This window comes from Ascaphus truei, chromosome 4, assembly GCF_040206685.1.
Source record: "Ascaphus truei isolate aAscTru1 chromosome 4, aAscTru1.hap1, whole genome shotgun sequence".
NCBI lineage: Eukaryota > Metazoa > Chordata > Amphibia > Anura > Ascaphidae > Ascaphus > Ascaphus truei.
In genome coordinates, this window is record NC_134486.1 from 42,417,687 (window position 1) to 42,441,319 (window position 23,633).

Below are 23,633 nucleotides of genomic sequence, written 5' to 3' on the forward strand. Positions count from 1 at the left end.
ATTGGTCCACTCAGCTATGAGGCCTATCACGTACTCGGACCATGCCCCGGTGACCCACCATTCGCTAAGATTCCAATCATTGGAGGATGAATGATTCTTTACTAAATTATCCGGAGATTAGCACACAAGTTGGTGACTCACTTAAAAATTATTTTCGGTCTAAAATTGTGTCTGTAGAATCAATAGCGATTCTATGGGAAGCACATAAAGCCACGATAAGAGGACAGCTTACTTCAATAGCATGATACAGAAAGAGAATACAAATGGAAAACAAAAAATATTTAACGAAAAAAATTATAAAGTTAGAAAGCTCACATAAAACAAATCCGTTGAGGAGAGTGTATACAATTTTGAACCAGGCAAGGGAGGAACTCAAGAGGTTACAATTGGAGGATGTAGAGAAGGCCCTTAAGTGGACCAAGCAGACGTATTATAACAAGAGAGATAAGGCAGATCGTCTGTTAGCAAACAAACTTAGAGGGATCAGGGCGAGGGCCTCAGTTCCCACTATTAAGATACAAAAAAGTGGAGGAGTGACTTACTCAAATATCGCAGAGGAATTCGCTAAATTCTATACGGAACTTTACGATCTAGATGATTCAACCCTGAATGCAAAAGTTCCGGCCTTGACCCAGATTGAGGATTATCAGAGTGATTGTGCCCTCCCAAAATAGACGGAGGAAGATCATAATATTTTACACGCAAAAATAACTCGGGTAGAACTGGAGAGAGCGGTTGGCTCTTTGAAACTATCGAAGGCGCCGGGCCCATATGGTATTTCAAATTTGTACTATAAAAATGTTATAGGAATCTTAGGGCCTTGTCTCTTGGACCTATTTAATGACTTTCTCAGCGGAAAACAAATCACTCCACAGGTGACGAAGGCCAATATAGTGGTGATCCCTAAAGAGGGAAAGGACCCTTTATGTTGTGGTAGCTACAGGCCAATCTCACTGCGTAACACAGATCTGAAAATCTACAGCAAAATATTAACCAAACAGGTGGAACCCAATACTCCCAAGACTAATTCACTATGATCAGGTGGGATTTGTGAGCGAGCGCCAGGCGACAGACAACACAAGAAAAATGATTAATGTTACTGACCAGGCATGCAAGTCTAAATTGAAAGCCATGCTGCTGAGCCTAGATGCGGAGAAAGCGTTTGATAGAATAAGGTGGGACATCCTCGATAAAACATTAGAGGCATTTGGTTTTTCCGAATTTTTTCTACAGGGAGTTCGCGCTCTCTATCAGTCGCCAACAGCCACTTTGAAAATTCCAGGTGGGATGGGGAACCTAATAACAATAAAAAACCGGGACTAGGCAGGGGTGCCCCCTTTCTCCCTTGCTTTTTGCTCTGACATTCGAGCCTCTCGCGGCCACTATCAGAGCCTCCCCAAATATACAAGAGATTAAAATAAAAGATGTGTGCTACAAAATATCGCTGTTTGCAAATTATATTATTCTTACTATATCTAACCCACTGACATCTCTTCCGAATCTGCAGTCCACCCTTCGGGAGTTTGGTTAGCTCTGGGTATAATGGGAAAATCAGAAGATTTAAATTTGACGTTAACTGAAAATGAGGTTGAGGTGCTTAAACGGCACTTTGACTATAAATGGAAAAAGACCCATTTGAAATATTTAGGGATTTATTTTACCAGAGATTTATTATATAAAAATAATTATCCTGACCTATTCTCAAAAATGAAAAAAAGATCTACAAGCATGGAATTCTCATTGTATTTCCTGGATAGGGCGTATAACTGCAGTTAAGATGAATATTCTCCCTAGACTTTTGTGCTATTCCGCACTCAAATATAAAAGAAATTCAGAATTGAATTATGCAGTTTATCTGGAAACACAAACAACCGAGAATAGCTAGATCAATTATGTTGGACGCCAATAAAGGAAGTTGTATGGCAGTTCCAAATATTCTAAAATATTATATAGCCTCCCAATATGAAACAAATGGTTTACTGACATTCCCCGAGAGGAGTATATGCCTGGGTGGATCTGGAGAACTCGCTAAAAAGCCCGGTTGAACGGTCTTCTCTGTTATGGTCAAGGTCTAGAACGGGACCCAGGGGACAGTCGGAGCTGACAGTAATTGGATTTACTTTGAAAATTTGGCAGGTGGCAAAAAAGAAGTAAAAGGATATGTAGACCCCCTCTAGGCTCGTGCCCCTGTTTGATAATCCAGGGTTTATCCAAGGTTTTCAGGGTCAGGGTTTTGAAATTTGGAGACAGAGGAATTCTGGAGGGAGATTTATTTAAAAAAAAAGGACAAGCTAATGTCCATCGAGGAATTGATGAGAAAGTATGGTCTGCCCCAAATTGAGCTGTTTAGGTAAATACACATCTGACACTTTGTGTGTGAGGGTGTTTATGATGAGGATTTTCCAAGAACAAAAAAATATCAAAGAAGTTTGATATCATCTCTGTAACAGGGGCTAACCCTTACAAAAAGATACCTCAAACCATAAATATATGGACCAGTGGGCTCTAGATTTCCAGACTGAAATAATAAGGGAGGACTGGGAAGATATATGGAAGAATGCGGGTAAAACCACTATGTACGGTAACAAAAGAGAATATATATATAAAATGTTGCTACATTGGTATTACACCCCCAAAAGATTAAAGCTGATGTTCCGGATAGATGTTGGAGGGGTTGTGGACAGATATGTAATCTCCTATCTGGTAGTATTGCCCAGTAATGCAGACGTTCTGGAGGACAGTTTTGAAACTAATAAAAGATGTGACTGGTATCAAAATCCCGCTAGATCCAATACTAATTATTCTGGCTAAACCTATTGAAGATGTGAATCATTATACAGAAAAAATGATTCTGCATATTCTAACGGCGGCTAGATGCGATGTAGCAGCGGCGTGGAAAAAGACACTCCCACCCTCCAGAAGAGAGGTTAGTAGAAGGGTAAATGATGTCCAATTAATGGAGAAACTTCCCTCATTTCTGAATCATACCACTAGGAAGTATGATAGGGTCTGGGAGCCCTGGGATGCTGGATAGGGATGCGCTCCCGGAATGAGAGAGGATATGGGAGTGCTGAATGTAAAATATGGTGTTTACCAAATGTTGTATGATATGTAATGTGACTGTTGTTGTAAGAAATTATACAAAATGGTTGTTTCTCCCCCCCCCTTTTTTTATTTTTTGTATCCTCCCACTTCCCATTTATGTGTGAAAAATGTAATTAAAAAAATATAAGATTAAAAAAAAAAAAACCTTTCAAAACTAAATTGTGCTTAAAAAACCCCATATTGCTCAAAACAGACTACTGCAGTCACCTACTAGGGAGGTTATCAAATGACATTGTATGTATAAAATAGTTTAGTGCAGTTTCACAGAAACCTGGGGTCTATGTATTAAGAAAGTGGTGCGCGCTGATATTTGCGTAAAGAAATGATAATGTTTTCCACCAGAAAAGCGAAATATATGAAGTGTATTTTTGTAGTAGAATTTGGTGCATGTCGAGCTGGTGGTCTGCGCGGTATATTTAAAAAAAAAAAAAAACCATCAAGAACACAAGCTGCCTACACAGATATACAAATGTGACTCTCCGCACACTTGCTGCCCACATCCATCACATCGTCGCAGAAAGACAGATATTGGAAAAAAAGGCACACATCATTAATAAATAGACACTGCCTGGCGCAGGTATATTTCAGCGACAAAAGAACTTTGTGCCTACATATTGACTTTGATACATACAGCCCCATACGTCACAGCATATAAATGCATTTCATTATTTATACCTCCAAGAGTCTCTTAAAATCATTTTCGACACCCTGGCTTGTGTGCAAAGCTTGTTCTGTTCGACACAATTTCTGCTTCAGTTCATCGATTTCTCTTTCCAAAAGATTTTTTCCTTGAATCCCCTAAAGATAAACAAAATAATACATTAAAAGCAGCAATTCATATTTAAAAAATGGATTGAACATCATGGTGTTCTAGCACATACATACATATATTATGTGCACATATTTCACTAGTCTGTGTGGGTATGTGTGTACATATATATATATATATATATATATATATATATATATATATATATATATATATATATATACACACACACACAGTATCAGCCTTTAACTCATCCCTTCTTATCCGAATTGTAATGATTTACCCAAGTATACAGATGTTCTTTTAATTAAGATATTGTAATGATTTTATTTGAATACTTCTACTCACAAATGTAATTATACACCATTATTTTAGCATGGGCTGCAACTCTTATGAAATGCATGGCAGTCTTACAACTTTTAATAACTGCACCGTCATAAGCCCTATGGCATAAGATAAACATTTTCGACCAGTCCGGTGCACTTTGCATTGATCACTAATTCCCATGTCAGCGGAACACCAATACATTCGATATTGGTCATTTAAATTCACCTCAAATATGAAATCTCTGTTCTGGTTGAGATTACTGTACGTGCATTCCATAAATATTAAAGTATAACGTTATTACATACTAGAAGGAAGGTTAAACATTGGGGATTTGCAGCTGGGCGGGCAGCATGCACCTTTCCTTAAAAAAAAACTAAACCCATGTTCCGGAGATACTTACAGGGGAAGGTGCTACCAATAACATTCCTCCAGGGGAAACAAATTGTCGTTTAAATAGCCCGTGTTAAGCGGGATAGACTTTGCGGCTTCCCATTGGCCTGTGTGAAATGGGCATTAAAGAACTAGTGGCACCTTTCTGAGTACCTATCACGGGAAGCAGGACATCACCCGAGCTGAAATTAACACGGTCCTGCTCCTTACCTTTTATATTAAAAAGGGGAAGGGGGGCACCTTTAAAGTAAATGCAGATACTAAAAATGAATGTCACACACTATTTCCACATTAACAAACATCTTACTCTGTCGAGTTCTGACTGAAGTGCGTTGAAGTCATTTTTAGCTTGCTGCGACTCCTGGCTAAGTTTGGTTTTCATTTGGTTCAGCTGTTGCTCCATATTCTGAAGGGCATTTTGCTGACGCAACAGTTCCTAAGAACAAAACAAAAACACAAGTGGAACACAAAACAACTACTGCATTCAAACCACAGTGCCCATCAACCTGACACTGTGTAGGAAACAAGGGCATTGTCTAATAACTCATTTCCAGTATATTCATTTGACCTCTGGGTCAATGCTTTACATGCCACAAACCTACGTTTTACCTGTTGGTTTTCCTTCTCTCTGTCCTTTAGTTTCTGTTCCACAGCGATTCGAGCACTTTCTGCATTTTGCCTTTGACAGCTCAGCTCTTCTGAAACTTTCTTCAATTTCTGTTCAGCCAACACACACTGATAAGACAAAAGATTTGGGTTAGGTTCACTACTTTATTTACGGTTTTATCCAATTGCTTTTGTTGGCAACAAAGTATAAAAATGAATAAAACCGGGTAAAGATCTCAATGATTGTAATAATTTGCAAACCATACACCTGTAAACAACATCTTTTTCGAATTGATTTTTCTCAGGAATACAGATCTATTAAAATGCTTTAAACAAATGTAAGCATTCTCCCCAGAGGGACTATATTCCAATAGGTAACAAAGTCCTTGTTTTATGAAAGTATCTTTCAATCATACATCATTTTAGACGACGCAACACATTCAAACCCATTTTGTAGACAAAAGATAAAGGGGGGGGGGGAATGATGCACTGAAATGAGAGACAGAAGTTGAGATCAAAGGGAAAATATTGAATGGAAACGGATCTTACCTCTTCGCCTACAAAAAGGTTCAGCGAAGCAATGCAAAAGTTTCTAGACTCCTCAACTTACATACATTGCCATATTAAATGGTTTGTTTGGTGTGTATTTAAGTGTGGGGAGTGTAAGTAAGGCTAATGCACTGGGACCTGAAAAAACATGTAGCAGTAGGATAGGCAGGTTGTGGGTTCGTCAGAGATATAAGAAACTTTTACAGAGTCCCGCGCTCCTTGAAAGGATAAAACCCACGGCTCTGGTGTATCTGTGACACTTAGATGCCTACAAACGTAGAGCCACTGAAATAATCAAACGGGAAAAGCACCTTCAACGGAGATTAATAAACAGGGATTTATAACTTTAGTGGCCACTAATAATGAATGCAGTAATTATCTGTTCAGTATATATATATATTGATATAATATTATGTGGCTTTACTGTATCACTGACCTTCACCTGTGACTCAGTGGACAAGATATATATGGGTGCTGAACAGAATAATATTTGGAATGCGCATAGATTTAGAAACATATGCAATTATTCAATGAAGTGCAATAGTGCCGATCTGGTAGTACTGCACAGAACCTCCAATGGACTTGAAAGGAAGTCTCCATGTGGTAGTGCTCAATCGGCACCTGTGTACTTTATGTAATAACACCCATAGCTTCTGATTATATTGTATTCCTGTGAAGCAGCACTGCTACAGTACTATACTGGACATCTATATTGCCAAACAATCATTGCCAAACAAACAACCAACAACACATGCTTTCCAAGTGTAGTAAAAACGTAATACACACACCTTATCAGTAGACTGGTCAAACTGCATAGTCATTCTTGCCAGGTCATCTCTGCTTTTGGTTACCGTTTTGTCTTTTTCTGCAAGTTCCATTTGGATCTTTTCTAACATCTTTTGAGTATCTTGGAGTTTATTAAGCTGGGTTTTCAGATCTTTCTCTTGAACTTGTAAACGTATCGACATCTCGTTTATTTTGGATTGCAGTTCTAAATAAAAAAAAAAAAAGGAAAAGAACAGTTGTTATTCCCAATAACAAAGAAGCTTGCGCCAAATAGTGCTCATACACTAAAACAGTTGCAATATACAGTTGCGTATGAAGTGCTAGATAGGCCACTCTGATTATATGGTTTAACACTTTGGTGATTAAGTCTCTCTGTAGTCTTTCTTCAGTTTGTAGAAACCTAGAGCCATAAAGAAAACAATGTAGCACTATAATTTTTAAGGCATATAACATGTTGTTAAAACCTATTCCAACTTCAGATTGCAAAGCCAGATTGTAAAGCCAGTATAGTATAACCAGCCTACACTGAACAGACCGAAAAGGTCAAAACGGCTGCCTGGGAGTAGGTTTTACTGGCTATGCACTATGCATCATATTGGCTGTTGCCATAGGCCCTACCCTTCATACATACCCGAATTGTTCAACCCCAGGATCGGGTTTAGTTGAATTGAAACCATATACCGCTTGAAGGAATGAGCACCCTATTGCGCGGTGCCTGGCACGGAATGGTGTATTTTATCATGGCCACTTTGCCGCAGATGGAACCTCCACCACACCCAATTCGCCGCTGGAACCTCTGCTGTCGGCCGCTTTGATGGTAAGTTTTATTGTTGTTTAGGGTAGGGGGTTAATGTAAAGCTTTTTAGGGTAAGGGCTTATGGTAGGGGGTTTTAGGTTGAGGGGTTTAAGTCTAGGGGTTTTACTTACCTTACCGGTCGGCAGCAATGTGGTCGGCGGAGGAGAGTGTTGATGAAGCGCCGGCGGCCATTTGGCCACGATCAAATATCCTAGACCGACCTGGCAAGCCAAAAGCGCTCATGAAACCAATATAGGTTATGACCCTGCAGTGTGTGTGTGTATATATATATATATATATATATATATATATATATATATATTTTTTTTTTATTTTTATTTTTTTTAAAGAAGGAAAAAAAAAAAAAAAAGGATGACAGACTGGGACCGGTCTCTATCATCGGAGCACGACTATGCTTAGGGGTTAATATAGCCCACATCTTCCTTAATTCTGACACGGCCATCCAGCGTCCTGTCTCGAGTAGAGCCGTCACCATATTGGGATTTCCCAACACCTCCACTTCCAACCACGGGGTCCAAATACCAGCAAACTCGCCCGTTTTCTCATAGAAATCTCATGTGATTTTTTTCCATCATCATAACGTGACAAATTCTGTTTTTAACCATACACAGATCTGAGGGGTTCTGGCCTTATCCTAACAATTTGGCCATGGGACCATGCAAGTCTGAGAAAGGCCTGCCCAACAGGACTGCCAAGGGCTTGGATCTGAACAAGACGCCCAGGACTGTGTTGATAAAAAAACAAAAAAACTTAAACGATTTTGCATTTAAGTCCACGAAGCAGCTGTCTGGGAGTATGCAATGTATGGCATGCAGCCTACCTGGGTTAAATACCAACAGAATAATAGCTTGTAAGCATTTTCCTTTATAGTCGTGCAAATTGAGTTCCTGGCTGCCGCCCGACAAAATGGCTAATATTTACCTTGATTCTGGACTCTTAACTGTTCATTAGCTTGCGTGTTTGTGGAGTCACCGAGGCTATTGCTGGAATTCTCAGTTTGAAAGCCTTTTTTGCATGGCGTCACCTCCTGTTCCCAGGGACACTGAGTTGATGCAAAACTTCTCTTAAGACTTGTGTCATGGCTCCTAGATGAAGAGCGACTTGACGTTTGTTCTTGTTGCCATGAAAATACAGAGGATGAGCACTGATGACGTGCAATGTCCCGATGGTTCAGAGTACTTTGGGAGGGGGGCTGAGGAGGCTGGTTTACTTTCTATAGTAGGAAATACAAACAGTTTGTCGAGTAGAACTAACAAAGTAATAAAGAAATGGTCACATTACCATTGACTAAAACGATCTGCATATTATAAAGGCAAACGGTCAGTACTGTACACAAAAATACACATTAGAACAAACCCATCTCAAACCCTTGATGAAGGATGTCTGTAGCAGACCCTCTGCTTCTTATATTATATATAGCTGCTTTATACAAAAAATAAATGTAACTTACTTTAAATTGCAGCATTTTCAGTTCAGCTTCTAACCTTTTCCTTTCTTCAACTTCTTTATTGTACTTGTCTTGTAATTCCTCATATTTGGAATCTAAAAAGAATGCACATTTGTTCACATAAAGCAAGTTATAAACGTCAAATTATACCAGAACGTATAAAAGAAGAACATTAGCTACCATTGTATTTAGTAGGGGTATAAGGAGCAATAAAGCTCTTCTGTGGCGTTGCACACAAAGACGTGTCCCCGGCATTAAAAGATTGCTGGCTTTTCTCCAAGTCATTTTTATACCTGAATGAAGAGGAAAAAGAAACCTGTGAAGAGCTCAACAGCACATCTCAAAATACAAAATAACAACAACAAGAAACACATGGTGCCTTTGTTAAGAGCGAATACCTAGATGAGGAAAAACAGATGCAGCTAATATTTCTAATTGCATTGCCACGTTATTAAAGGGTCAGTCCCTCCTACCACCACACTAACCCACTGGCAGCGGCACTTATAATAATAAGAGCCTGAATGTGTGTCTGTCAGAGCCATAGCTCCAAGACCATGAAACCTAGAGACCTGCAACTGTGCATGTATACTAATGGGGCCCTATGGGTGTTCACCTGGGGGTTCTTTTTTAAGGGGACCCCAAGTGTGTGCACTAGGGGGTTGTTTATATTTATTGCATGCACTAACCCTTTAAATAAACTCAATCCTCAGAGTGCGACACCTCCGCCAAGGAGAGGGAGGGGGGAGACGTAGGGATGTAAGAGATGGAGGGGTGTAATGTAAGTACAATTTGGGGTTTCAAGTCTGCAACGGAAAAGATGACTCCAGAGTATTGCAAACCATTGCCCGAAGCTGGGCACTTTAGCTAATATTTAATAAGTTAAAACCTTTGCTGCTTCGTTTTGCATCTGTCAATTAAGGGGCTTTATGTTGGTATTTAGTAGTTTGTTTGTTTTTTTTTTTAAGAAAAAAAAAATATAGATTTAGTTGTTTTATAATCAAATAATGAATTTATTAACCTTTTCAGTTCTTGCTCTAACTTTTCAATTTGCTTCTTGCTTGAAATCAGCTGCCCTTCAAGGAAGTTCACCTGCGATTCCTTCACCTGGTGATCATGGGTAAGCTTTTGCTTTATTTTCTCATGGCTGCCACATAATTCCAACAAACTCTGGTTCTCTCTTTTTAGTGCTGTGGCTTCACTTTTTTCACTTTCCACCTGTTCAACACATTAACAATAAAGAAAAAACATTAAAAGCAAATGTGACTTTTTCATTCTCATAAAGGGGATGGAGATTCACTAAGCTCTTGTAAGGGGGAATTGAAGCTCGATGCGGTGCTAACTCTTCAACCAATCCCATGCAGTTCTGAACAAAGGCGTTGGCCGTTTTCAGAGCATTCTTGGTGTGGAAAGACAAAAGGACAACATTCTAGGTGTGAAAAAGCACCTCCCACTTTTTAACCACTGATCCACATTAAAGCTGCAGTTCAGTCTTTTTTTTTTTTTTACATTTATTTTTTTACTTCAATAGTTTTATGTGTGCAATCTCTAATTAGCTAAAGAACTGTATAGCTGCAGGTCAATTCGTTTTCCATGTATTGATAGGTCGAAATTTGGTGACATATTAAAAGCTGGGATTTGTTTATAATCTGCTTGACTGGCAGTGGAAGCTCATGAATATTCATGAGCACTCCTGCACTGACATGTGCTAGAGGGAGGGCAGGGCTGACAAAGGGGTGTGCCAGAGCTTGTGACAGGACATGAAGGGGCAGTGCCTTAGCAAATGGTTGTTAAAATAGAATACAAGAAAATTGGTCTTTCAAATGTGTTTTTTTTAAAACAGAAAATGCTAAAAGTATTTTTTCTTACTACAGAACTGATTTATTAAAAAAAACACGCATGCAGGATATTGACTGAACTGCAGCTTTAATCAGAATATTACCTTTTGTTTTTGCTTTTGGAAAGCTGCCTCCAGAGACTCCAGCTGGAACTGTCTTTGCTGCCGTTCTTTTTTCAGTTTGTCCAACTGGCTTTCCAGCTCCTGAATTTTCTGAAGGGATTTTGTGGGAAGCCCCTCCTTCCACTCATCCACAACCCAGCTCATGTTGCTGCTGTTTCTACTAGACCCCTTCCCAAAAAAAAAATCTGAAATTTAAAAATACAAATATTACATTAGAATATGTATTACACGCACAAGAAAATGCATTTTAGAACAATTAAACAGATAGCGCTGCTTCTTATGCGGTCATTAATATTGAAGGTAAAAAAAATTAAATTGTCTCACTCCCATTGACTCAACCAGGTCGTACGTGGGACAGAAACTGCATCTCAAGTTTGTTTTTGATCAGAAACTAGGGATTACCTTTTTTGTGGGCAATTCTAAATTTGTGGCAATCTAGGATACAACAATATTACTTCCCACAACCAAAATTACGTCTGGGTTAACAGTTGGGAACATACAATAACTGTTATATAGTAGAAAGAGACAAATAATAATAACATTATTTCATATAGAGCTTTTCTCTCAATGGCACTCAAAACGCTTCACTATTACAGTATATTGCGCGATACGCAGCACATAGGCATTTTTATAGACAGTCCCTGCTCAGATGAGCTAACAATCTATGTTTTTGGTGCCTGAGGCACAGGGAGATAAAGTGACTTGCTCAAGGTCACAAGGATCAGACACCGGGAATTGAACCAGGTTCCCCCAAGTGTCATTATTTTAGAGTCAGTGTCTTTACTCACTGACTCACTCCTCCTCCTCCCAAAGAGATTCTTCATTGCACTCTTGAATACTTTTCTTTTACATAATCACTTATAAATGGCAGATATAATGAAATTCAGAGGTCCGGAGACATAGGCTATTGATCATAGTGCATACAGAAATGGACATGTATTAAAGATATGTAATATAAGAAATTCAAAATATTTTATTAAAGATCTCTTATAAATGAAGCACTATATTCAAGGCCTAAAACCAGTAGATGTACATAGCATACAAGGAGTAATACAAGCAGTGAGAGGTTATCTGTATTGTTACTTTTAATATAGCTATAGCTCATTCGATTCCAGTTTGTCTTAGCTGAAAGGTATAGTCAGTTAACCTCTCATTATGTATACATTGCAAAGCTTAAGTGGCTATCAATTACAAACACCTCTCATGTAGTCATAGAAGTTGTGAAGATCTTTAATAACAGCTTTATACAGAGCATCGGAGCTTAAAGCCAAATTCTGCATAAAACACGGCATCTATGTACGGATATATATGTACTGAGCGCGCCCAAGATGGCTGCCCAACCTTTTACTTGCTCTTGATCTGCTCTATAAAAACAACTTAATTAACATTCCAATTAATTACAAATACACCCTAAATAAGGATTTATGTTCACCAACAACTTGACACCTTCGTGTATGCAAAATCCCAAAATTGGCTCTCTGCACCGAGATTCGCATCGGATTCAACTTCTCCCTCCATCTTCAAAGAAGAACCCTCCATGGCTGCAAATTCTCTGCAGTGAAGTCCACAAAATCAAGGTACTGTGAAAACTATAATCATTTCAAGATCTACACTCCACATGCCCAGAAACACCATCCGGCTTTCCTCCTTATCCAGCAAATAACCCTCCTTTCACTGCATTTTTACATGTTATCCAACTGGGATAAAGAAACTTTCCAAAACGCAGCACTCCGGCAAAATTCTACAAATCACAAGAAAAGTGCTATTGTTCTACAAACCATGCTGTCTGTACACATGGGAGCTTGAGGAGTCTCCACTTGAAATAACTTTCACACCTCACTCAAGCCTGCTCTGATGTGGAGCATTGTCATATAACAACATACACAGCTCACTCTGCCTTGGATAACTATGATATTCTGAACAAACTGGACACAGCAAAAGCCTTTTATATATCATCTGTCCATCACAGCAAAGCAACCTTAGAGATCCTATTGCTGCTGCTGAACTGATATATTCCTACACCTCTAGTCTCCTGTCAGTCTACCCTTTTCGTGCTGCAGTTCCTATTGAATTATCCCTGGATTACGTCCGTCAATCCCTAGGTATTAAAAAATAAAAAAACCCACAGGGGCTGCCGTGGTGGGCAAACATACAACAAACAAACTCTCCCATACCTTCCTAACTCACTTACCCTCCTGCTCACCCACACTGCCAGAGGAGATAGATCAAAGTGGCGTTCAATTTACGGTATAGGGTACAGAGGAACAGAATTAGGGGTCCTTGGTGCTTGACTCCCATCCCCAGAGATTCGAAACTGAATGGACAAAACAATATCTCATGCCCCTCCGCCGGTGTGTTCTATTAGAACTGTCTTATGTAATGCCAGATCTATTAGGAATAAGACAGCTGTTACAGCTGACCTTATTCAACCATCAGACCTAACATGTATCACAGAGACTTGCCAAGATTAAAACGCAGCCACCATTTTAGAAGCTGCTCTCCCAACAAATTATTCTGTAATACATTGCTCAAGACAGGAGCATAGGGGAGGAGGTGTGGCAATCTGTTTTAAAACCTCCTTGACATTTAGGGCCCTCTCAGTGAGACTAACTCAATCATTTGAGTGCATTGATGCACAGAGTGTTCCGGGTGTGAGGTGAAGAGTCCTTGTCATCTACTGCCCTCCTGGAGATGAAAAGGTATTTCTACATTGCAGACCTTGTTGCTGGCTTAGTCCTGGAGCAACCCAGATGGGTTATCTGGGTGATTTCAATGCCTGGATCGATCATAAACTCTCTCAATTTGGTCAAAACCTTCTCCACACAATAAATACTCCAGGCTTCACACAACTTGTTTGCTCTTCTACCCATAGAAGTCGACACACACTTTATCTTGTTTTCCAGACTGGTTTAGAAATCTCTAACCTAACACTCACAAATTCCTTTATCCCCTGTACCCAGTTTTCCAACTCTATCTGTCCGTGATTTGACTGTATAACCCTGTTCTTTTAATGTAACCATGTTTTTTTTATATAACTCTGTGCCCAGGACATACTTGTAAACGAGAGGTAACTCAATGTATTACTTACTGGTTAAACATTTTTATAAATAAAAAAATAAATAAATAACAATAGACGCAGTTGTCTGGTCAGACCACAACTCCATTTTGTTCTCAAATCACAGTCCCGCCCCCCCCAAAAAATAGGTCATTTCCTGTAGACGTGATCAGGTATCGACCATTGAGGAGTGTGACACCCCACGACCTGATGGCAAACCTGGATTTCTCCGACATATTTAATCCTTGTGCTCGTGTCCATTACTACAATAGAGATTTGGAGGCCGCAATGGATACTATTGCTCCTGTTCGCTTACCACCTTGGTTTGACAGTTCTATTAGGGAATTAAAGAAGGATCACAGGGTTAAACGGCGCTGACGGAAGTCTTGCATGGTTGAGGACAAGCTGAAACCGATTACCCACATCACGAAATACCAGTCTACAATTACTAGTAAGAAGTAAGAGTTCCTGTTGCATGAGATCATGGCAGAGGACAATAGACCAGCTCAGCTTTTCCACCCCATAGAGAGGCTCTGCAAACCAGAATGCCTGCAGTCTGGTGAAGCCTTTTCACTGTCCCGTTGAGATGATTGTGCTCTCTTCTTCTGATAACGTAACCTCCATCCAGTCTGGGGTCCACTGTGCTACCTAATAAGTGACAGGGTTGCAGGCATGAAAAATCTGGTTCTCTGGCTTTATAGACTAGATTAGACACTCTGGATGTAGACGACCTTGTGCAAACAATTCAGGGCTTGAGTCCCACTATCTGTGGATTTGGATCCAGTCCCAACACACCTTCTGTTAGGCCGTGTTGATGTAACTGGCCCAGTGTTTGCCAAAATAATCCTGTGCTCTTTGCAGACATCTTTCCAGACCGCTGAAGGAAGCAGTCATCAGACCTCTTCTTAAAAAAAAAAAAAAAAAACCTTAGACCCGGTTGGCAAGGTTAATTACAGGCATGTATCAAACCTTCCTTTCCCAGGGAAGGTCAATGAGAAAGTGGTGGCAACTCAAATGGAAAGTCGTTTATCAAGCCATGAAATTTATGACCCAATCCAGTCAGGATTCAGAAGATGGCATAGTACAGAACCAAGTATGGGTCATGTGCTAAATGATCTCCTGATGGCGTGAAACAGTGGTGATTGTTCAATCTTAGTACTACTTGACCTCTCTGCAGCATATGATACTGTGAACCATGGGATCTTAATGGAGCGCCCTAAAAATTTCTGTGGACTGGGTGGCACATTTTCAGCTGGTTCAGATCTTCTCTCACAGGCAGGTCACAGAGAGTATCTTCAGGTGTGTATTCCTCTGCACCAATGCCCATATCATGTGGAGTGACACAGGGTTCTATCCTATCACCTTTGTTGTTCAGTGTACATGCTTCCACTAGGTGACATAATCAGATGACATGGCCTGGGTTATCACTGCTATGCAGATGACAAGTAGGGTGTCCTTTGCACCATGCACTAAAGGACCCATTACCAGTCTTCAATCAATGTTACCAGAGCACCTAGAGTGGATAAGTGCCAGTTAGTTGAGGTTGATTCCTGATAAGACAAAAGTGCTCTTGGTGGATGATCACCGTCGGAAGACAAAAAGACTGCAGCTAGGTCAACACACTAGACTTAAGCTTGGTGGCTCCCAGCTGCTAAAATCTGTCAGTGTGAGCTGCCCTTGACTGTGACTTGGTCCTTAAACATCAGGTGTCGGCAGTGATAAAATCTTAATTCTTCCACCTAAAGAACATAGCCAGGATTAAGCACTTGATCATCCCTAAGGATCTTACAGTGCTTGTCCATGCCTTTGTGTCCTCATGCCTGGACTACTGCAATGCACTCTACCTGGGTCTTCCGGAAAAAGTGCTACACCACCTGCAGCTGGTGCAGAATGCTGCGGCCAGGCTGTTAAACCAGATCCGTTCTTGCCACATGACACCAGTTCTCTGCACTGGATGCCTACAAAATGGCGAATTTATTTCAAGATTGGCTTGTTGACATTCAAAGGCCATGACCAGCGCCCCAGCTATCCGAAAGGGCTTCTAATTCCCTTCACACACATTCGCTCACTTCGATCTGCAGATATATACTCCTGACAGTTCCAAGAATATCCTCAACTTATTTGGGGACCCGAGCTTTTAGCCACCCTGCTCCCACTCTCAGGAACAAATTTGCCTCATACAGTTCAAGAGCAGTCCAGCCGCACTTTTTTCCCCTTAGCCGGTGCATAGCCTCACAAACCTCTGTTCTGTCTCATATAGTTCAAGAGGCCCCTCTCTGGAAATCTATAAAAAATAGGCTCAAGACTCACCTGTTTACCCAGGCATTTAATGAATGAACCACAACCTGTTCAGCATTTATTAGCTACAGTACCATCCCATCCTGTATATCTTTCCTTGATTTTGGTCTCGTTAAAACCTTAAATGTTTTCTTCTTTTTCCCTTTTTGTAACTGTGAAGTGCTTTAAGTCCCATTGGGAGAAAAGCATTATATAAAAGTTATTATTATCTATCATCACAGTGTGTGAAGGAAGTTAATGAATTCTCAATACCATAACTACTAAGAAGCCGTTCCACCCAGACAAAATGCATGTTGGTTGACACACAGAAAGGTCCGGAGTACAGTTGTCGTGTGGATGGACCACTAACACTGGAGGCCTACAGATGCGAGGTGAACCACTGACCATCGATATATATTCTAGGATAGGTGACTCCTGTAGCGGTCACATTTCTTCTTTTTTTTTTGCATATCCTGCTTTCCAAGTGAATTTGCCTGACTGTATTTTTGCCAAGCTGTATTTTGCTTTTAAATGATTTTCTTCAGATGATGGTACTGTATATGATTGATAAATATGTATGGAACTAAAGGGAATCAAGCTAAAAGCTACAACACTAGAAGCCGATGTGTCACTTTTTTTCTATATGATGAGTAATTGAAAGATCCTGGATGTATGATTTGAAATGATAGAGATATGATATTAATAGATGATATGATTGTATAGCTCCTGTGATAATTCAATTCAGTCTCTTCGTAGTTTTACAGTGTTGAGAATTAATTAACTTACTTCACACACTGTGATGATAGATGTTGTGTTTTATGCAGAACCTGGCTTTAGGCTCGGATGCTCCGTATAGAGCCGTTATTAAAAATCCTCACAACTTCTATGACTTCGAATGAGGCATAGCTATAATAAAACTGACAATACAGATACACTGGCACTGCTTGTATTACTCCTCGTATGCTATGTACATCCGCCGGTTTTAGCCCTTGAATATACTGCTTCTTTGTAAGAGATCTTTTCAAATGTCTTGAACTTCTTATATTATAGTTACATTTCTGTATACGGTATGATCAATAACATTTGTCTCCGGACCTCTGTATTTTATTACATCTGCCATTATTATCGTTTATTTGTAAAGGGGCAACATATTCTGCAGCACACTACAATGGGGGTAGAGAGATTTGCCAATTACATAAGCAAAGTTACATACAAATAAGGACAAACACGCACAGATACAAAGCGGTCCCTGCTCGTGAGAGCTTACAATCTAGAGGGAATGAGGAACAGTGTAAAAACAAAAGTTAATGTAGCTGCTCATTGCGTGATGGAGTATACCTCAGGTTGGAGTACGGTCAAGCCAGACAGCTGATCCCATTAAAGCTGCAATTCTAGCAATATCCTGCATCTGTTTTTTTTTTATATAAAATCAGTTCTGTACTATGAGAAAATACCTGTAGCATTTTTTTAAACAGTTTTTAAAGAAAATTGTAATATATTCTAATGTAGCAAGCATGTTTGTTTCTACAGAAACCATTTACAAAGTCACACCCCCTTCCTCTTCTGAGACAGGCTCAGGCTCGAGCCCCGTCCTCTCTCTAGCAGTGCACCAATTGTATCTAGTAACTGCCTGGTAATATGATCTTCCATACAGAACTTTGCATCGCGGGTACTGTTTTGCAGCAATAACTGAATTAAATAGCCCTGAGCAAAGCGATCGATTACAGGAGAACGGATCGATCTGCAACTTAGCTAATCACTTGTCAGTGTGCAGATTGTATTGATGCACATATTGAATGTAAAAATAATATATATTTTTTTTTTAAACAGCAGCTTGAACTGCAGCTTTTAGGCTTCGTGTGCACACCGCACACAAGGTACAGCCCTCTATGGGGCAGGCCCTAGTCGGCATGTGGGCACACAAGGCGCGATGCGCGACAGCCTTTTCCAAAAGACAAGATTCGGCGGTTCAGCCAATGAGGGGGAACCAGCCGCATGACAATGGCCACGCCCCTGCCACACCTCCACATCGCAAGTTGCCCAGAGTCCATCAGGTCACGCTGATGCAGGTACCGAGTGCCGCCAGCACTGGGGACTTAGCCTAAGGTTTGAGAGTGGGGCTGTTACATAGCATGGAGATTGATCCAGCCGCACAGCTGGTCCCAAAGGGGTCGGAGAGAGGGAGGAGGAGTCTGATGTTAGAAGTATGCCAGATACGCTTCCTTGAAAAGGTGAGTTTTCAGGAAGTTTCCAAATGTCTTAAAGCTTGGAGAGAGTCTGATGGTACGTGGTAGGGAATCCCAGAGAGGGGCAATATGGGAGAAGTCTTGTGAGAGGAGATGAGCCTCGTAATATAGTGGACGCGCGCCTGTGCCGCACTTTTTGTGTGTAGAGGTCCGTGCTGCTGTTAGCGACAGTCTTGGAAGGGTGTGTGTGTGTGTGTGTGTGTGTGTGTGTGTGTGTGTTAATAATTAAATATTTTTTTTTTTTTAAAACGACATGTTGTACAGTATGAATAAAAATTATTTTTGTGACACGTTAATAAAAAAATATATATATACACACACACACACACACACACACACATATATATACATTACAGAGCCGGTAGCAGCACGAATACATACTTTTCTGAATCTTCCCCCGTCAGCCGGCACTGCCGTGCGCTCGCGGCCCTAGCATACAATGGCTGGCTAACCACAGCCAACTATAAGTGCCGCGTGCGCACGGCGCAGCAAGCGCGCCCACTATATTACGGGCCTAATAAGGAGGAAATGCGGATGTCATGGGCAGAATATAGGGGACGTTTAGGTTTGAGGGCTGAGATGTAAGGGGGGCAGCGTTGTTGAGAGCTTTGTAAGTCAGAGATAGTGTTTTAAATGCGAATCTAGGGGATATGGGAAGCCAATGTATGGATTTGTGAAGCGGTGAATGAGGTAGGAGTCTGGAAGCAGCAGTTTGGCTGGATTGGAGTTTGGACAGGCATACAAGGACCTGCCAACTAGAGATGGTTGCAGTAGTCAAGGCGGGACAAGAGTAAGGCTGAGTCCATGATCAGCGCTTATCCGCGCTGACGCTTGTCAGTGAGCCCCTGCAGCCGCAAAGAGAGTGGCTTTAGCAGGGGCTCGCGTGTGGAAGTGGCGAAACAGCTCAGGGACGTCACTGCCCCCCCCCCCCACCCGACGGCGCGCGAACTAAGGCCAGGGAAAGCACGCGCTTTCCCTAAAGCCGAATCCAGACAAGGACAGGCCGTGCTGAGGCGTGCGGACACTCAGCGCTGAGCCCCTGCATCCTCAATGAGGATGCCTTGAGAGGGGGCTCGCGCGAGCGTCCGCAGGCGTTCGGAGGCTTTGGAGTTTTCAGACGAGCGCCAAGCTGTTTTTCAGCGCGCTGTCGGCTGAAAACCTCCAATTAGAGTGGGGCTGCGTCAACGTCACGGCGCCGTCAGTGCGTCGCGGGCGATTGGCCCAGCGACGTCGCTGCCCCGCCTCGCTCAGTCTCCCCCCACCTCCGATCGCGGACGCTGGCTCGCCTGTATGTGCGTGGAATCGCACAGCTTCTGCAGACGAGCCTCAGCGTCCGCGCGGTTCAGCCCGGCTCCCCCCCTCTATGGCCCGGGCCTAAGCCTCCGCGCTCCTCCGCACAGCTGAAGTCTGTATTGGCTCAGCCTTAGTGATCATGCAAAAGAAAAGTAATCTAGTGTGCAATGCAGTAACTCTTTCTAAATGTATAAACATTTGGATTAGTTCCTTGCCCCAAGGAAACAAAGGTTAGTGATAACCGTTTTGAGCAAGGTGGATGAAACTTTTAGTAGTATAGCAGCTATGCGTATTTCATCTTGCAGAACGTAATGTACAAAGAAAAAAAGTGTACCCCACAACCATCAGTCACCGCATTCAGAGGAATCCTGAATCAAAACATGATCATTTTTTCATTAAACACATTGAGACCTGAGGAAGAGGTAGGTAATCCCCAAAACATTGTGCCTTTTAATCAGCATCTATGTCTAATACAGACATTGTCATGTTTTGATATAGGATCACTTTTCTTAATTGAGGTGTTGTTGGAGCGACAGGCTAAAGACTATAAAACAAAGACAAAATGAATTACATATTGCTAATAGATAAAGTGAATCCACCCGCGCTTCACATTACCTGAAGCTGCAACGGAGAAGATACATGTGAAAACAAGGAAGGTAATTACAAAGAGGATGTTGCACAAAATAAACTGCATTTGAAGCACGGAGAAAATAAATACACAGCATGAGGTGTGACTACTTTATTTAGTAAGTAAAATGAGTGGATGCGTGTACATTACAGTTCTTCAATTAAAGCTGGAGTCCAAGCTGCCGTTTGTTCCCCCCCCCCCCCCTTTAATATGTGCATCAATACAATAAGTAATTAGCTAAATTGTCGCCACTAAATGGCTGTCAGTGCAGCATTAGTGGGCCAAAGATGCAAAGTTCTGTGGGGAAGATCATGTGACCAGGTAGTCACTAGATACAATTGGTGCACTGCTAGAGAGAAGACAGAGTTCAAAAAGGGGTGTGCCAGAGCCTGTTTCAGAAGAGGAAGGGGATGTGACTTTGTGAATGGTTGCTAGAGAAACAAAAAAGGTTTGTTACATGATAATACATTAAAAAATATCATTCACCGTAAAAAATAAATTAAAAAAAAGTTGCAAGTATTTTCTGAGTAAAGAACTGATTTATTAAAAACACATGTAGGATATTGCTTGGTCTGCAGCTTTAACAATCAAAAACAGAGAGAGTAGTAGTGCGTGGTTTTCACAGCCCCACCATACTTTATCATCTATTTCCAACACGCCAACATATTCCGCAGCGCAGTACAATAGGGATGGAGAACAAAAAAAAATTATAAGCAACAAACATTAACATTATTACAGTAGGTAAGGGGAGCCCTGTCCCAAGGAGCTAATAATATATAAAGGAAGGGCAAGTGGAAACATAAGGTACAGGGGGATGAGAAGGTTGGTGTGTTTCTGATAGCTGTTAATTCAAATTAATTTAGCTGGCGTTGGGGAAGAAGTGGGATTATGCAGAGGTAGAGATAGATGTGAGAGCAGGGTAATGCAGTCTGAAAAATAACTTGCCCCTGTAATCCCAAGCACCCCACAAAAACAAACCAGATCTGCATGTGTAGCAACGTTATCTAGCTTGGCCTTTTTATCTTGTGTCTGAAACCCACCCACAGAAATACTACTCCTTCCGGGGGGGGGGGGGAGGAAGCTCCAACCTCCTACATTAACCCCTTCCCGGGGGGGGCGCCTACCTTAACCCCTTCCCGGGGGGGGGGGGGGGCGCCTACCTTAACCCCTTCCCGTGGGGGGGGGGGGCTCCTACCTTAACCCCTTCCCGGGGGGCGGGGCGCCTACCTTAACCCCTTCCCGGGGGGGGGCGCCTACCTTAACCCCTTCCCGGGGGGGGGGGGCGCCTGCCTTAACCCCTTCCCGGGGGGGGGGGGCGCCTACCTTAACCCCTTCCCGTGGGGGGGGGGCTCCGGGGCTCCTACCTAAACCCCTTCCCGGGGGGGGGGGGGGCGCCTACCTTAACCCCTTCACTGCCAGCTGGGCCCAGCTATGCTAAGGGGTAAAACCACCAACGGGTCTGTTTTAAAGCTTAACTTTCCGTTCCCATTAAAAGTAAACACGCGAACGCGAACACACACACACACACACACACACACACACACACACACACACACACACACACACACACACACACACACACACACACACACACACACACACACACACACGTCCCAAGTTCTTCCTCTTTAACAACACAGCACGGAACACACCACACCACCCTGACCTACCTGTAGGAAATCCTAACAGCGGCCGCTTAATATTAACTCATTCATCTGTTAATTTGTCGCACGGCGATCTCATTGTCTCACACACCACTGTTCAAAATCCGCGCGCCGCCCGCCACACAGAGCGCCCAAGTGCGGCCGCAGCACAGAGATGCAAGCGCCCCCGCGATTGGCTGGGAAGCTCCTGCCTCGCCTCCCGCGATTGGAAGAGTGAGTGCTTGAACACGCCCCCCGAGCCGCGAGCCCTCCACGAAAAAGCAGGCAGAAGTTAAAAAAAAAAAAAACACACACGAAAAGGCAGGCTGCAGGGGGCGTGGCTTCAGTTCAAACCGGGTTGAAGGAATTGTAAGGCTGTACACTATTGGTTGCCGGAGAGTTCGGGGCAGTGGAGTCGCTAAGCCTTATCTGATTGGTTGTTGGCTGTAGGGAGAGTGACGAATCCGAACGTTAAGGAGGTAATTTAAAAGATGACTGCGAGGCGTTAAACCGTTGTCGGTTAGTTAATGGGAGCGCCTGAGCCGCAAGGACGTGGCGCATTTAATAGCTTTGAGGAGGTGTATGATTATATAAGACCACCATTTTTATTTCACATTAGATTTGGAGCACTGTTCTATGTTTATAAATGCTGTATTTGTTTTCACTATGTCCAATAAAATTATGAGTTTTACTACCTATTAATATTTTGTTTGTGGTGGTGGGCACCATACTGGGATTTCTTTATTCTATGTTCACAATATAGTACATTTATTTTTTATATCCTCCATATCCCAGGTAGCGCCCACTTTCTCATACAACTTTGACTTTCATTAGATGTCACGCTTTCACATATATATATCATATTCACTGCCCTTAGGTACTAGCACATTTAAGAATACTGTTTGCACTGAACTGGAAACTGCCAAACAAATCCAACCTTAAAAAAAGTATACCTGCCTGAAATTAGCTGTGGCATAATTTAATAAATACACTTTATTAAAGCATATATTTGGTAAAACAAGGGTTACATCGGGTTCCATAGACTGCAGTCATATTTAAAGTCTATGGACCAAATACTACACCCTGGAGAGATTGTGGGATTTCATGGGGTACACTCGCCTCTCAATTTCTACTTCAGGTTAGGATAGCCTCCACTAAACTATCCAGGACCTAAAAAAACTCCCAAATGTCGGTTCCATTTGGAGCAGTTACTTCCATATATAGAGAGATTTAACCTCCCTGTCCAGCTGCTAGGGAGTTTACATCAATGTCTCTTATCTTGGCTTACTCAGATATAGTTACCTTGTCAGGGTGCTGAATTCGTGCAGCAAGGGGAAGATATCGGTGATGGGCGCCAGGAACTTTATTCATTCAATAGCAGCTTTATTGTTACATCCATTTATACGTTGACCTTGGTATAGACATAGCTGCATTCTCCTTTGTGCTGTCTGAACCTTCCTTCCCTAGCTGCCCCTATCTCGGCCCAATATGGAGGTGCTGAGGCTTGATCTCTCTTCAGTTTTTGGTGGGGCGCTGTCCCATTTTTCCCTCACTCTGCAATTCTCTGGATTCATATCTTACTGTAGCCTTCTGCTGGAGGCTGTTAACATGATGTATCACAAGCAACTGGATGTGAGTACCTGTTCTTCGGACAAATAGGGCAGATAGCCCATATATGCCAAGCTTTCTTTTATTGACTACAGAGGTGGTTTCGGAGGTACTTAGAACAGCCATAGCA

General features: G+C 41.9%; 1 protein-coding gene across 3 annotated transcripts in view; it reads right to left on the minus strand.

Moving 5' to 3' along the window:
- The window catches only part of CENPF (centromere protein F), a 48,247-nt gene extending 26,142 nt beyond the window's left edge, over positions 1–22,105 (minus strand). For 2 of the 3 annotated variants that reach the window (XM_075595624.1, XM_075595625.1), the window contains exons 1-10: positions 21,923–22,105; positions 10,736–10,938; positions 9,815–10,011; positions 8,977–9,089; positions 8,800–8,891; positions 8,271–8,562; positions 6,535–6,737; positions 5,201–5,326; positions 4,899–5,027; positions 3,781–3,903 (exon numbers count right to left, since the gene is read on the minus strand). In XM_075595624.1, coding sequence (XP_075451739.1) covers positions 3,781–3,903; positions 4,899–5,027; positions 5,201–5,326; positions 6,535–6,737; positions 8,271–8,562; positions 8,800–8,891; positions 8,977–9,089; positions 9,815–10,011; positions 10,736–10,897 — 1,437 coding nt within the window. In that variant the 5' untranslated portion in view covers positions 10,898–10,938; positions 21,923–22,105. The remainder of the gene's footprint in view (positions 1–3,780; positions 3,904–4,898; positions 5,028–5,200; positions 5,327–6,534; positions 6,738–8,270; positions 8,563–8,799; positions 8,892–8,976; positions 9,090–9,814; positions 10,012–10,735; positions 10,939–21,922) is intronic. The other variant, XM_075595623.1, reaches the window with a different exon arrangement.
- Positions 22,106–23,633: the final 1,528 nt, after the last annotated feature.